The 13,478-nt window shown below is 64.1% G+C and overlaps 1 protein-coding gene across 3 annotated transcripts; it reads right to left on the minus strand.

Moving 5' to 3' along the window:
- Nucleotides 1-2,529: 2,529 nt before the first annotated feature.
- Nucleotides 2,530-9,069, minus strand: CCDC9 (coiled-coil domain containing 9). 3 transcript variants are annotated; one of them, XM_080636026.1, is made up of 13 exons: nucleotides 9,006-9,069; nucleotides 8,432-8,536; nucleotides 7,906-7,995; nucleotides 7,588-7,806; nucleotides 7,141-7,221; nucleotides 6,395-6,577; nucleotides 6,145-6,317; nucleotides 5,162-5,308; nucleotides 5,026-5,089; nucleotides 4,375-4,570; nucleotides 4,206-4,283; nucleotides 3,305-3,354; nucleotides 2,530-2,679 (listed from the first exon to the last, which is right to left on the minus strand). In XM_080636026.1, the coding sequence occupies exons 1-13, from the start codon at nucleotides 9,006-9,008 to the stop codon at nucleotides 2,617-2,619; spliced, it is 1,452 nt and encodes a 483-aa protein (XP_080492152.1). In that variant the 5' UTR covers nucleotides 9,009-9,069; the 3' UTR covers nucleotides 2,530-2,616. The 3 variants fall into 3 exon arrangements, with proteins under 3 accessions (XP_080492152.1, XP_080492154.1, XP_080492153.1); XM_080636028.1 differs by lacking the exon at nucleotides 7,588-7,806; XM_080636027.1 differs by lacking the exon at nucleotides 4,206-4,283.
- Nucleotides 9,070-13,478: the final 4,409 nt, after the last annotated feature.

Genomic DNA, 13,478 nt, shown 5'->3' on the forward strand with positions numbered 1-13,478 from the left:
ATCCCTGGATCAGTGTCAGGATCCCTGGATCAGTGTCAGGATCCCCGGATCAGTGTCAGGATCCCGGATCAGTGTCAGGATCCCGGATCAGTGTCAGGATCCCCGATCAGTGTCAGGATCCCCGATCAGTGTCAGGATCCCCGGATCAGTGTCAGGATCCCCGATCAGTGTCAGGATCCCTGGATCAGTGTCAGGATCCCCGATCAGTGTCAGGATCCCTGGATCAGTGTCAGGATCCCGGATCAGTGTCAGGATCCCCGATCAGTGTCAGGATCCCCGATCAGTGTCAGGATCCCCGGATCAGTGTCAGGATCCCCGATCAGTGTCAGGATCCCTGGATCAGTGTCAGGATCCCCGATCAGTGTCAGGATCCCGGATCAGTGTCAGGATCCCCGATCAGTGTCAGGATCCCCAGATCAGTGTCAGGATCCCGGATCAGTGTCAGGATCCCGGATCAGTGTCAGGATCCCGGATCAGTGTCAGGATCCCAGAATCAGTGTCAGGATCCCGGATCAGTGTCAGGATCCCCGGATCAGTGCCAGGATCCCTGGATCAGTGCCAGGATCCCGGATCAGTGTCAGGATCCCCGATCAGTGTCAGGATCCCGGATCAGTGTCAGGATCCCCGGATCAGTGTCAGGATCCCCGATCAGTGTCAGGATCCCGGATCAGTGCCAGGATCCCCGATCAGTGTCAGGATCCCTGGATCAGTGTCAGGATCCCCGGATCAGTGTCAGGATCCCGGATCAGTGCCAGGATCCCCGGATCAGTGCCAGGATCCCCGGATCAGTGCCAGGATCCCCGGATCAGTGTCAGGATCCCCGATCAGTGTCAGGATCCCTGGATCAGTGTCAGGATCCCGGGATCAGTGTCAGGATCCCCGGATCAGTGTCAGGATCCCTGGATCAGTGTCAGGATCCCTGGATCAGTGTCAGGATCCCGGATCAGTGTCAGGATCCCCGGATCAGTGTCAGGATCCCCGGATCAGTGTCAGGATCCCGGATCAGTGTCAGGATCCCCGGATCAGTGTCAGGATCCCCGGATCAGTGTCAGGATCCCCGATCAGTGTCAGGATCCCCGATCAGTGTCAGGATCCCGGGATCAGTGTCAGGATCCCCGGATCAGTGTCAGGATCCCCGATCAGTGTCAGGATCCCCGATCAGTGTCAGGATCCCCGATCAGTGTCAGGATCCCTGGATCAGTGCCAGGATCCCCGGATCAGTGCCAGGATCCCGGATCAGTGTCAGGATCCCCGGATCAGTGTCAGGATCCCGGATCAGTGTCAGGATCCCTGGATCAGTGTCAGGATCCCCGGATCAGTGTCAGGATCCCGGGATCAGTGTCAGGATCCCTGGATCAGTGTCAGGATCCCCGGATCAGTGTCAGGATCCCGGATCAGTGTCAGGATCCCCGGATCAGTGTCAGGATCCCCGGATCAGTGTCAGGATCCCCGATCAGTGTCAGGATCCCCGATCAGTGTCAGGATCCCCGATCAGTGTCAGGATCCCGGGATCAGTGTCAGGATCCCGGATCAGTGTCAGGATCCCGGATCAGTGTCAGGATCCCCGATCAGTGTCAGGATCCCGGATCAGTGTCAGGATCCCCGATCAGTGTCAGGATCCCGGATCAGTGTCAGGATCCCCGGATCAGTGCCAGGATCCCCGGATCAGTGTCAGGATCCCCGGATCAGTGTCAGGATCCCGGATCAGTGTCAGGATCCCCGGATCAGTGTCAGGATCCCGGATCAGTGTCAGGATCCCCGATCAGTGTCAGGATCCCCGATCAGTGCCAGGATCCCCGGATCAGTGTCAGGATCCCCGGATCAGTGTCAGGATCCCGGATCAGTGTCAGGATCCCGGATCAGTGTCAGGATCCCGGATCAGTGTCAGGATCCCCGATCAGTGTCAGGATCCCCGATCAGTGTCAGGATCCCGGATCAGTGTCAGGATCCCCGGATCAGTGTCAGGATCCCGGATCAGTGTCAGGATCCCCGGATCAGTGTCAGGATCCCAGATCAGTGTCAGGATCCCTGGATCAGTGTCAGGATCCCCGATCAGTGTCAGGATCCCAGATCAGTGTCAGGATCCCCGGATCAGTGTCAGGATCCCCGGATCAGTGTCAGGATCCCAGATCAGTGTCAGGATCCCCGGATCAGTGTCAGGATCCCGGATCAGTGTCAGGATCCCGGATCAGTGTCAGGATCCCGGGATCAGTGTCAGGATCCCAGATCAGTGTCAGGATCCCGGGATCAGTGTCAGGATCCTGGATCAGTGTCAGGATCCCTGGATCAGTGTCAGGATCCCTGGATCAGTGTCAGGATCCCGGGATCAGTGTCAGGATCCCAGATCAGTGCCGGGATCCCGGCTCCAGCCTGGAGCTGTTGCAGACCTTTATTAACAAGGACCCGGGGTCCCCCCCCCCGGACCCAGCTCCAGGGCAGGGGCCAGGATCGGCCCCCCCCCCCCCCCCCGTCTCGGGTCCATCTCAGCCCCCAGAGCCCTTTGGAACCTTCAGTGAGCGCCGGCGCTTCCCAAGGGATTGGGGGGGGGGGGGGGGGAGGGCTCTTTCCTCCCTCCCGGTGCTTCCAGCGCCTCCCAGGGTCCTGGCGCGGCCGGGATCAGGGTGGGAGGGAGGCGGGGGCTGGAGCGGCCGCTTGGAACGGGCGGAGAGAGCGGTGGTCCTGGGGGGAGAGCGGGAGTGAGGGGGGCATGGGAACGGGAATGGGAACGGGAATGGGAACGGGAATGGGAACGGGAATGGGAACGGGAAAGAGGGGAAGGAGAAAGGGAAAGAGGGAGAGGAAGTGAATGAGAGCGGGAATGAGGGCAAGGGAATGAGGAGAAAGGAGTAAGAGAGGGAATGAGAAAGGGAACGGGGAATGGGAACGGGAATGGGAATGGCGAATGGGAAAGAGGAGGAGGAAGGGAAAGAGGGGAAGGAGAAAGGGAAAGGGAAATAGGGGAAGGGGAAAGGGAAGGAGAAGAAGAAAGGGAAAGAGGGGAAAGAGAAGGAGAAAGAGCATGAGAAGGCGCTGCTGTCCCCATGCCCATGGGCGCTGCGGGGCCGCGCGGTGCGATCCGGATCCCGCTGTTTTCCCATGGGAAGCTCACACTTCATCCCCGCTTTCCCAAGCCTCATCCCGACACCCCCCCCCCCCCCCCCGGTGCGGACACGGGGCCGCCCGTTGGGAAGCAGCACGGGAAGGCAGGGAAATACCGGGAGCCGGAGGCGGCAGCGCCGGGAAGCGGAGGAGGGAGAGACCAGAGCGAGCCCCGGCCCCGCTACGAGCGCCTACGGAAACGCACCCGGTGGAAGTCCGTGATCTCCACGGAGCCGGGAGCTGCATCCAGGGAGCCTGGGCAGGGAAACAGGGAAGGAACCGGGATCGGATCCTCCCCATCCCGTCAATGGAGCCCCCTTGAGCTCCGGGTCCCCCTCCTTTAGATCCAGGTCCTCCTTTAGCTCCAGGGCCCCCCTTTAGCTCCAGGTCCCCCCTTTAGCTCCAGGACCCCCTTTAGCTCCAGGGCCCCCCTTTAGCTCCAGGACCCCCCTTAAGCTCCAGGGCCCCCCTTTAGCTCCAGGGCCCCCCTTAAGCTCCAGGTCCCCCCTTTAGCTCCAGGTCCCCCTTAAGCTCCAGGACCCCCTTTAGCTCCTGGGCCCCCCTTTAGCTCCAGGTCCCCCTTAAGCTCCAGGACCCCCTTTAGCTCCGGGTGCCCCCTTTAGCTCCAGGGCCCCCTTTAGCTCCTGGGCCCCCCTTTAGCTCCAGGACCCCCTTTAGCTCCTGGGCCCCCCTTTAGCTCCAGGACCCCCTTTAGCTCCAGGACCCCCCTTTAGCTCCAGGGCCCCCTTTAGCTCCTGGGCCCCCCTTTAGCTCCAGGACCCCCTTTAGCTCCTGGGCCCCCCTTTAGCTCCAGGACCCCCTTTAGCTCCAGGGCCCCCTTTAGCTCCTGGGCCCCCCTTTAGCTCCAGGACCCCCTTTAGCTCCTGGGCCCCCCTTTAGCTCCAGGGCCCCCTTTAGCTCCTGGGCCCCCCTTTAGCTCCAGGACCCCCTTTAGCTCCTGGGCCCCCCTTTAGCTCCAGGACCCCCTTAAGCTCCAGGACCCCCTTTAGCTCCAGGACCCCCTTTAGCTCCTGGGCTCCCCTTTAGCTCCAGGACCCCCTTTAGCTTCAGGGTCCCCCTTTAGCTCTGGGGACCCCCTCCAGCACCTCTCATCCCATCCTCCGCCTCCTGCTCCTCATTAGGCCTTGCTTCATCCCTCTGGGGGGGCTCCGGGGGGCTCAGCCCTATAGAAGGTGGGGGAGAGAAGAGGGTGAAGCTCCCTTGTTCCCCCTTGTCCGAGTTCTGGTACCCCCCTCCTTAGGGATAGGGACGCACTGGGGGGGGGCTCCTCCTTGCTCAGTGACTCTGCGCTGCCTGCATCCTCCTCCTCTTCCTCCTCGCTGCCATCTTCCTCCTCATCTTCATCCTCATCCTCTTCACTGACATCCTCCCATTGCTCTTCCTCCTCCTCGTCCTCCTGGCTCAGGGAATGGGGGGGGTCCAGGGGGGTCCTGCTCGGTGCTTCCTCTGTCTATGGGCATCAAAGGGGGGGTATCAGAGGGGTATCGGGGTGGGGGGTACCACGAGGGTATTAGTGAGGGGGTACGGGGATGGGGGGGTACCAGGATACAGGGATGGGGGATGCTGGGACACTGGGATACAGGGATAGGGGTACTAGGATAAGGGGTTTGGGACACCAGGATGGAGGGTACCAGGATAGTGGGATGTGGGGCACCGGGGTACCAGGATGGGGGGCACTGGGACTGGGGCTTTCTGGGTACCGGAATGAGGGGTACAAGGGCATCAGGATGCAGGGATGGAGGTACCAGGGCATCAAGATGCAGGGATGGGGGGTACCAGGGCATCGGGATGGTGGAGTATTGGGGACACTGGGATCAGGGGTTTCAGGGTACCAGGATGGGGGGTACCAGGCACTGGGATACAGGGATGGGGGGCACTGGGATGCTCTGAGCCCCATTGCTTCACCTCCCAGCTCTCGGTCTCAGGCGCTTCTGCCGGCTCCTTCTCCTCCCATCGGTTGTCGTGCATGCTGCAGGGTGAGATTCCAGCCGCTGGGAGACTCCATAGGGAACAGAGCTCCCCCCCCCCCAACACAACGGACCTGTAGGACTTGGCCCCCAGTCCCCGGCCCCGTGGCTTCTGCTGGGGCAGGAATTCAGCCAGGGTGGGGGGTTTGGGAGCCGGGCGCTGGAGCTCATCCCTAGAGCCCGAATCCCAGGATGGGGCGGCTGCAGAGCCTTCCAGGAACCTGGAATTGAGCCGGGATACAGGGACAATGGGAAAGGTGAGCAGGGCAAAGGTGACAATGGGGAATGGGAGACAATGGGAGAGGGGTGACAACGGGACACGAGTGACAATGGGACATGGGTGATGCCAGGACACAGGTGACAATGGGAGATGGGTGCCAATGGGAGATGGGTGCTGATGGCCATGGGTGTCAATAGGACACAGGTGCCAATGGCCATGGGTGCCGACAGGAGATGGGTGCAGATGGCCATGGGTGCCAATAGGACACAGGTGCCAATGGCCATGGGTGCCGACAGGAGATGGGTGCAAATGGCCATGGGTGTCAAGGGGACACAGGTACCGATGGGAGATGGGTGCTGATGGCCATGGGTGTCAATGGGACAGGGGTGCCAATGGGAGATGGGTGTCAATGGGACACGGGTGTCAATGGGAGATGGGTGCAGATGGCCATGGGTGCCGACGGGAGATGGGTGCCAATGGCCATGGGTGCCGACGGGAGATGGGTGCCAATGGCCATGGGTGCCGACGGGAGATGGGTGCCAATGGCCATGGGTGCCGACGGGAGATGGGTGCCAATGGCCATGGGTGCCGACGGGAGATGGGTGCCAATGGCCATGGGTGCCGACGGGAGATGGGTGCCAATGGCCATGGGTGCCGACGGGAGATGGGTGCCAATGGCCATGGGTGCCGACGGGAGATGGATGCCAACGGCCATGGGTGCCGACGGGAGATGGGTGCCAATGGCCATGGGTGCCGACGGGAGATGGGTGCCAATGGCCATGGGTGCCGACGGGAGATGGATGCCAATGGCCATGGGTATCCCGCGCCATTCCCTACATGCTCTCGGACTTCTCGGCATCCCACTCCCGCCGCCACTGCCCGCCAGGCTTCCGGTGCCGCGCCACCCGCTCCCGGTCGATGCGCTCCCGCTCCTGCTTCCAGCGCAGGTACTCGGCGCGTTCCCGGCCCGTCATGGACAGCGTCATGTCCCCGGCCCCACCGTGGCGGCCCTGGGGAGCGGGAATGGGCTCGGATCCCATGGGAAGAGCCCATAGAATGGGAATGGGGGGGGGGGGGATCCACGTACGGGGCTCGGCCACGTCCGCTCCCGTTCCCGCTCCATCCCGGTTTTGACCTTGTCGAAGTCCGGCCCCCCCCAGTTGCGGCCGTGGCGGCGGCTCCCGTCCCGGCGATCGGAATCTTGGGATGGGCCCGAGCGGCGTGGATCGTCCAGGAAATTCCGGACCGGGTTCTTCTCTGGGAGCCCGTCCTGGGGGGGAAAGGGAAGAGAAGGGGAAGGAAGGGGGGGGCTGAAGGGGGGGGCTGAAAGGGGGGAAGGAGGGGGGGGAAGGAGGGGGGGGACGGAGGGGGGGGACGGAGGGGGGGGACGGAGGGGGGGGACGGAGGGGGGGACGGAGGGGGGGACGGAGGGGGGGAAGAAGGGGGGGAAGGAGGGGGGGAAGGAGGGGGGGAAGGAGGGGGGGAAGGAGGGGGGGAAGGAGGGGGGGAAGGAGGGGGGGAAGGAGGGGGGGAAGGAGGGGGGGAAGGAGGGGGGGAAGGAGGGGGGGAAGGAGGGGGGGGAAGGAGGGGGGGAAGGAGGGGGGGAAGGAGGGGGGGGAAGGAGGGGGGGCAGGAGGGGGGGCAGGAGGGGGGGCAGGAGGGGGGGCAGGAGGGGGGGCAGGAGGGGGGGCAGGAGGGGGGGAAGGAGGGGGGGAAGGAGGGGGGAAAGGAGGGGGGGAAGGAGGGGGGGAAGGAGGGGGGGGAAGGAGGGGGGGGAAGGAGGGGGGGGAAAGAGGGGGGGGAAAGAGGGGGGGGAAGGGGCCCCCCCCTCACCCTCTGGCTCCGCTCGTACTCCGCGATCTTCTCCATCTCCTCGTTCATGCGCTCGATGTTCTGGCGCCGGCGCAGCTCCCACTGCGGGGGGGGGGGGGTACAAAACCGCCTTCGTACCCCAAAACCACCCCAAAAACCCCCCTTTGCACCCAGAAACCCATCCAGAAACACCCAAAACCTCTCTTTGCATCCCGAAACCACCCCAAAAACTCCCCTTTGCATCCAGAAACAACCAAAAACCCCCTTTTTACCCCAAAACACCCCTTTGCACCCCAAAACTTATCCAGAAGCACCCCAAAAACCCCTTTTTTACCCCCAAAGCCCCCTCCTTTCCACCCAAACCCCATCTAAAAGCACCAGAAAAAAACCCCATTTTTTACCCCAAAACCCATCCAGAAGCACCCAACCCCCCCTCTTTTTACCCCAACCCCCCCCCCCAGCACCCACCTTGGAGGCCTGGCTGGGGCCGGGGCCCCCCCTTGCGCCCCCTTTGCCCAGGCCCCGGCCCCGCTGCCTCCAGTCCCTGGGGCTGGGACCGGCCCCTTCCAAAGCGGGGTCCCCGGGGGGGTCCCCCCGGGGGGAGGCGCGGGCGCTGGGACGGGGCCCGGAGCCGCGGCCGAGCCGGGGCCCCCCCGGTGCCTTCTTGTCCTTGCCCGGGTGCTGCTCCTGCACCGGGGGCATGGGGGGGGTCAGAGGAACCTCAACAGCACCCCCCCCACCCCGTGCCCCCCCCCCTTTTGGGGGTCCCCAATGACCTCAACTGACCTGGGGGGTAGTGGGGGGGTCCCGTGCTCGGCGCAGGGTGGTCACGGCCACCCCCTCCTGCTCGGCCTTCTTCCGGTCCTCCTCGATCTCCTGGTGGGATGCAGGTGGGATGCAGGTGGGATGCAGGGATGAGGCGGGAGGCAGGGATGAAGGTGGGATGCAGAGATGAGGCGGGATGCAGGTGGGAGGCAGGGATGAGGCACGATGCAAGGATGATTTGGGATGCAGGGATGAGGCAAGATGCAGGTGGGATGCAGGGATCAAGGTGGGGCACAGGCGGGATGCAGGGATGAGGCGGGATAACCCCCCCAGCCCAACCACATTCCCATGTGGATTTTGTGGAGGTGCAGCATGGAACCAAGCCAATCGATTCCCTCCTTGCATCACCGGACCCCCGCTCACCTGGAGCCAGGGATCCACGGAATCACGGGCTCAAGGAGGCTGGAAAAGGCCTCATTGGGGGGGGCGGGGGGGGATAAACCCTTCCCAAGCGGGTACCGCACCTGGGGCCGGGTACCACCCGCACCTGGTAGCGCCGGATGATGGCCTCGTTCTTCCTGCGCAGCGCCGCGATGCGCCGGTCCAGCTCCGCATCCTTCTCCTCCTTGGAGCGCAGGTCCAGCGCCGCCGACTGACGGCAACGGAGCGGGGTGAGAGCGGGAACGGAGGCACCGAGGCCGGCCGGAAACACCCGAGGCCAGACCGGGGCCACCCGAGGCCAGACCGGGGCCACCCGAGGCCAGACCGGAGCCACCCGAGCTCAAACCGGGGCCACCCGAGCTCAAACCGGGGCCACCCGAGCTCAAACCGGGGCCACCCGAGCCCAGACCGGAGCCACCCGAGCTCAAACCGGGGCCACCCGAGCCCAGACCGGGGCCACCCGAGCCCAGACCGGCGCCACCCGAGCCCAGACCGGCGCCACCCGAGCCCAGACCGGGGCCACCCGAGCCCAGACCGGAGCCACCCGAGCTCAAACCGGGGCCACCCGAGCCCAGACCGGGGCCACCCGAGCCCAGACCGGAGCCACGCGAGCTCAATCCGGCGCCACCCGAGCCCAGACCGGGGCCACCCGAAGCCCCCCGATCGCGGCCCGGCCTCACCATGGTGCCAGTGTCGGTAACGGCGGCGGGACGGGAGCGGGCCGCGATCCGCTCGTACCGGGTGTACCCGCCCCTCTGTCCTTCGCCTCAGAGCGACTTCCGCTTCCGGTACGGGCTGGGAGAGGGCATTAAAAGGGCGATGGGGGGGACGCGGTGGGGCCCACCATGGGGTCCATGTGTCGCGCCCCATACCCCCATGTGCCCCCCATGTCCGCCAATGTGCCCCCATATCCCCATGTGCCCCCCATGTCCCCTGTGGCCCCCCATGTCCCCTGTCTCCCCACGTGTTCCTCCGTCTCCCGCCATATCCCCGCCCACCCCCTCCCCTTTTCCCGCCGCGGTGGGCGTGGCCACGCCCCTTTGGCCACGCCCCCCGCCTGTCTCCATGGCAGCTGCGGCTCTGGCCGCGGCCGCGCCACGCGATTGGCTGAGCCGGGCCCGGCGCGTGGCGCCGGGGGGCGGGGCCAAGGGGCGGCGGGAGCGAGGCAGGGACATGCGAGGGGGGGGGGAGCCCGTGGAGGGACCTATAGAGGGACCTATAGAGACCCATAGGGACCCATAGAGGGACCTATAGAGACCCATAGAGTGGCCTATAGAGACCCACAGAGGGACCTATGGTGGCACCTGCAGCTGTACCTATAGTGATAACTACAGCCGCACCTAGGGCAGTACCTATAGTGGTACCTGCAGCAGCACCCGTAGCAGTAGCTACAGCTGTACCTATAGCCATACCTATAGCCAAGCCTATAGAAGTGCCCACAGAGTGCCTACACCCACAGCGGTACCTACGGAGGTGCCTATGGCTGTTCCCTATGGCTGGTCCCTATAACCCTTCCCTATAGCAGTGTCCATAGGGCTGCCCATAGGGTCACCCATGGACAGGGTCACCCATGAATGGGGTTACCCGTAGGGTCAGCTGCTATGGGGGGTCACCCATAGGGTTTTCCATAGGGTCATCCACAGGGTTTTCCATAGGATTATCCGTAGGGTTTCCATAGGGTTGTACATAGGGTTATCTATAGGGTTACACATAGGGTCACTATAGGCTTATGCATAGGGTCACTGTACGGTTGTTTATAGTATTATTCATAGAGTCACTATAGAGTTATCTATAGGGTCACTATATGGTTACTTATAGGACTATCTACAGAAGTATCTATAGTATCACTATAAAGTCACCTATAGAGCTATCTACAGGGCTATCTGTAGCATACCTGTAAGGTTATCTATAGGGCTATCCATAGGGTCACTACAGGGTTACCTATAGGGTTATTCATACGGTTGCTATAGGGCTATCTGTAGCACTATATAGAGCAACCTATAGGGTCACTACACGGTTATCTATAGCATAATCTATAGGGTCGCCATAAGGCTATCTATAGGGTCACTATAGGGCTATCCATAGGGCTATCCGTAGGGTTTTCCATAGGTTTATCCATGGGGTTCCCGCACTGTCGCGCGCTCCGCTGGATACAGGCGCCGCCGCGGGCTCTGATTGGCTGCGGCGGAGGCGGCTCCGTCCAATCAGAGCGCGGCGGCGGCAGCGGCGCGCGGGGAGGGAAAAGGAAGGGGGGGGGGGGGGCCGGAGGGCGCGCGCGGGATGCGGGGGGGGGGCGGGGGTAGCAGTGTCCGAGGTCAAAGGTCAAAGGTCAGGATTAGGGGTCCCGGTGTCACCGGCGGAATGGAGGGGGGGGTTTCGGGTCGGTCCCATTTGGGGGTCTTCGGGGGGGGGGGTTCGGGGGGGGGGGGGGCGGGGACTTTTGGACCCTTCCCGCTGTTACCGGGCGGCGGCGGCGGCGAAACCTTCCCTGGAAACGGGGGAGGGGGGGAAGGAAGAAGGGGGGGGGTATGGGGGGGGAGGGGCTTCCCACACCCCCCCCAACCCCCCCCCCTCCGGGGTCCTCGTTGGTCGCTGCCACAAGCCCGAACTTGTTCGCGGCGGCGGGGGGGGGGGAGGAGGGGGCGTGTCGGTGACGTCACAGGGGGGCGGGGCCGCGCCCCGAGCGGGCAGCACAGAGCGAGCCGGTGCCGGCGCCGATCGCGCGGTTCATGCGGCTGCGGTGAGTGAGGGACGGGGCGCCCCATAGACACCCTATAGAACCCCATAACCACCCTATAGCACCCCATAGAACTCCACAGACACCCCGTAATCGCCCTACAGCACCCCATAAACACCTCGTAACCAGCCCATAACCACCCCCTATAACAACCCCATAACCGCCCATGGGGCAGCACGTGGGGGGGGGCGGGAGGGCGCGGCGGGGATCGGGGGGGTCCCCCGGTCTCCTCGTTCCCCCCTATCCCGTTTACCCTGTTCCCAGTCCCGTTCCTGTGGTCCCATTCCCGTTCCCTTTCCCTTGCTTCCCCCTTTCGCGTTCCCGGTCCCGTTCCCATTCCCGTTCCTACTTCCCTCTTCCTGTTCCCGCTCCCGTACCCATTCCCATTCCCGGATCCATCCCCGCTCCCTGTCCCCCCACTCCCAGCTCGGGTCCCTTTCCCCTATCCCCGTTCCCATTCACATCCCCGGTCGCGCTCCCATCTCCATTTCCATCCCATCCCCATCCCGTTCCCATCCGCATTCCCATCCCGTTCCCATCCCCATCCCGTTCCCATCCCCATCCCGTTCCCATCCCCATTCCCATCCCATTCCCATCTCATCCCATTCCCGGTCCTGCCGCCTCGGGCCGTGCCCGGTTTGTTTACAAACACGCCCGCTCATTGTAGCGCCCCCTGGCGGGCGCGGCGCACCCCGCACCCGCGTGTCTCGGGGGGGGGGGGGCGGAATTCGCGTTAAAAGGGGGGGAGGTTTTTGGGGTGCCCCCCCCTTCATTGACCCCCCCCCCCTCCCCGCAGACCCCCCCGGCAGCCATGGCCAGAGCCTTGCGGGAACCGAGCCCCCCCGCGCCCCCCCCGCGCCGCGCCCCGCCCCTGAGCTGCGCCTGTCCCGGGGAGCCCCCCCCCGCCTGCGGCCTCTTCCATTGCGGGGCACGGGGGGAGCCGCATCCCCCCACCCCCCCCGGCGCTACCCACAGCGGGCACGGTGAGGACCGGGGGCTGCTGCATGCGGGGGGGGGCATATAACTGTGGGGGGGCCCCATTATCGGGGGGTCCCATTATCTGGGGGGGCCCTTACCTATGGGAGGGTCCCATTATCCATGGGGGGGGGTCCCTTTACCTATGGGGGGTCCCATTATCAGGGGGGTCCCATTTTCTGGGGGGGCCCTTTACCTATGGGAGGGTCCCATTATCCATGGGGGGGGGGTGTCCCATTATCAGGGGGTTCCATTTATCCGTGGGAGGGTCCCATTATCCATTGGGGGGGGTCCCTTTACCTATGGGGGCATCCCATTATCAGGGGGGTCCCATTATCTGGGGGGGCCCTTTACCTATGGGGGGTCCCATTATCGGGGGGGGTCCCTCTGCCCACAAGTCAGAACATGCCCCCCCCATCAATGTATTTGGGGGTTCCTGTTGCACCCCCCACGCTGACCCCCCCTTTATTCCTTCTTTCCCCCCCCTCCAGACGAGTTCCCCCCCCCAGCTGCTAGGGAGCCCACGGGGCCCCCCCCCCCCAGCGCTGGGGTCCAGGGGGGGGTCCCCAATGGGCGGGAGGTGGGTGCCCGCCTGCGTCGCCTGGGGGACGCCTTCCAGCGCCAGCACGAGCTGCAGGTGAGGGGGGGGCACCCCAAAACCCTGCACCCCCCCGTCCCATTGTCGCCAATGGTATCCCCCTTATTCCCAGTACTATTCCCCCTCCTTTTTTCTCACTATAGGGAAAGAGCAAGGGGGGGCGCACCCCAAAATCCCCCCCCTCCATCCATGCCCTAATTCCCCATCTGGTCACCACAGAGAATGGGATGATGGAGGGGGGGGGATTATCTGGAGGGGGACGACCCCAAATTGGGGGGTGCTGTTATTTAGGGGGGCTGTTATGGGGTTCCTATTGGGGGGGCTGTTATTGGGGGGGTGGGCACCCCAAAATCCCCCATTCCCAATGTCCCACACACCACAGGGAAAGGGGGGGGGGTGGATTTGGGGGGGGAGGGTTTAGGTTTTGGGGGGGCACCCCCATATTAACGTTGCCCCCCCCTCCATTGCAGCGGGAGCAGCGCGGTGCCGGCGGAGGCGTGTTTTGGGGTCCCCTCTGCCGCCTGCTCTCGCAGTTGTTGGGAGCCATCTACAACCTGCACGAATAGGGCCCTGCCTGCACCCCAACACAGGGCCTGGGTGCTGCTTGCACCCCAAAACAGAGCCTGGGTGCTGCTTGCACCCCAAAACAGGGCCTGGACCCTGCCTGCACCCCAAAACAGAGCCTGGGTGCTGCCTGCACCCCAAAACAGAGCCTGGACCCTGCCTGCACCCTGCCTGCACCCCAAGGGGTGTCATTGCATCCCCCCCATTCCTATTTATTGGGGTGCACTGTAGGGAATGGGGCGGGGGGAATGACACACATGGGGGGGATCCTCCCCCCCC

The sequence above is a fragment of the Psittacula echo genome, assembly GCF_963264785.1.
Source record: "Psittacula echo genome assembly, chromosome: 29".
NCBI classification, from domain to species: domain Eukaryota; kingdom Metazoa; phylum Chordata; class Aves; order Psittaciformes; family Psittacidae; genus Psittacula; species Psittacula echo.

Coding starts and splice junctions, on each gene's coding strand:
- CCDC9 (XM_080636026.1), bottom strand. Junction 4,284..4,374: donor CAAGGAGGAGCCCCCCCCCA/GTGCGTCCCTAT, acceptor CACCTTCTATAG/GGCTGAGCCCCCCGGAGCCC. Junction 2,680..3,304: donor AGATCACGGACTTCCACCGG/GTGCGTTTCCGT, acceptor CTCTCCCCCCAG/GACCACCGCTCTCTCCGCCC.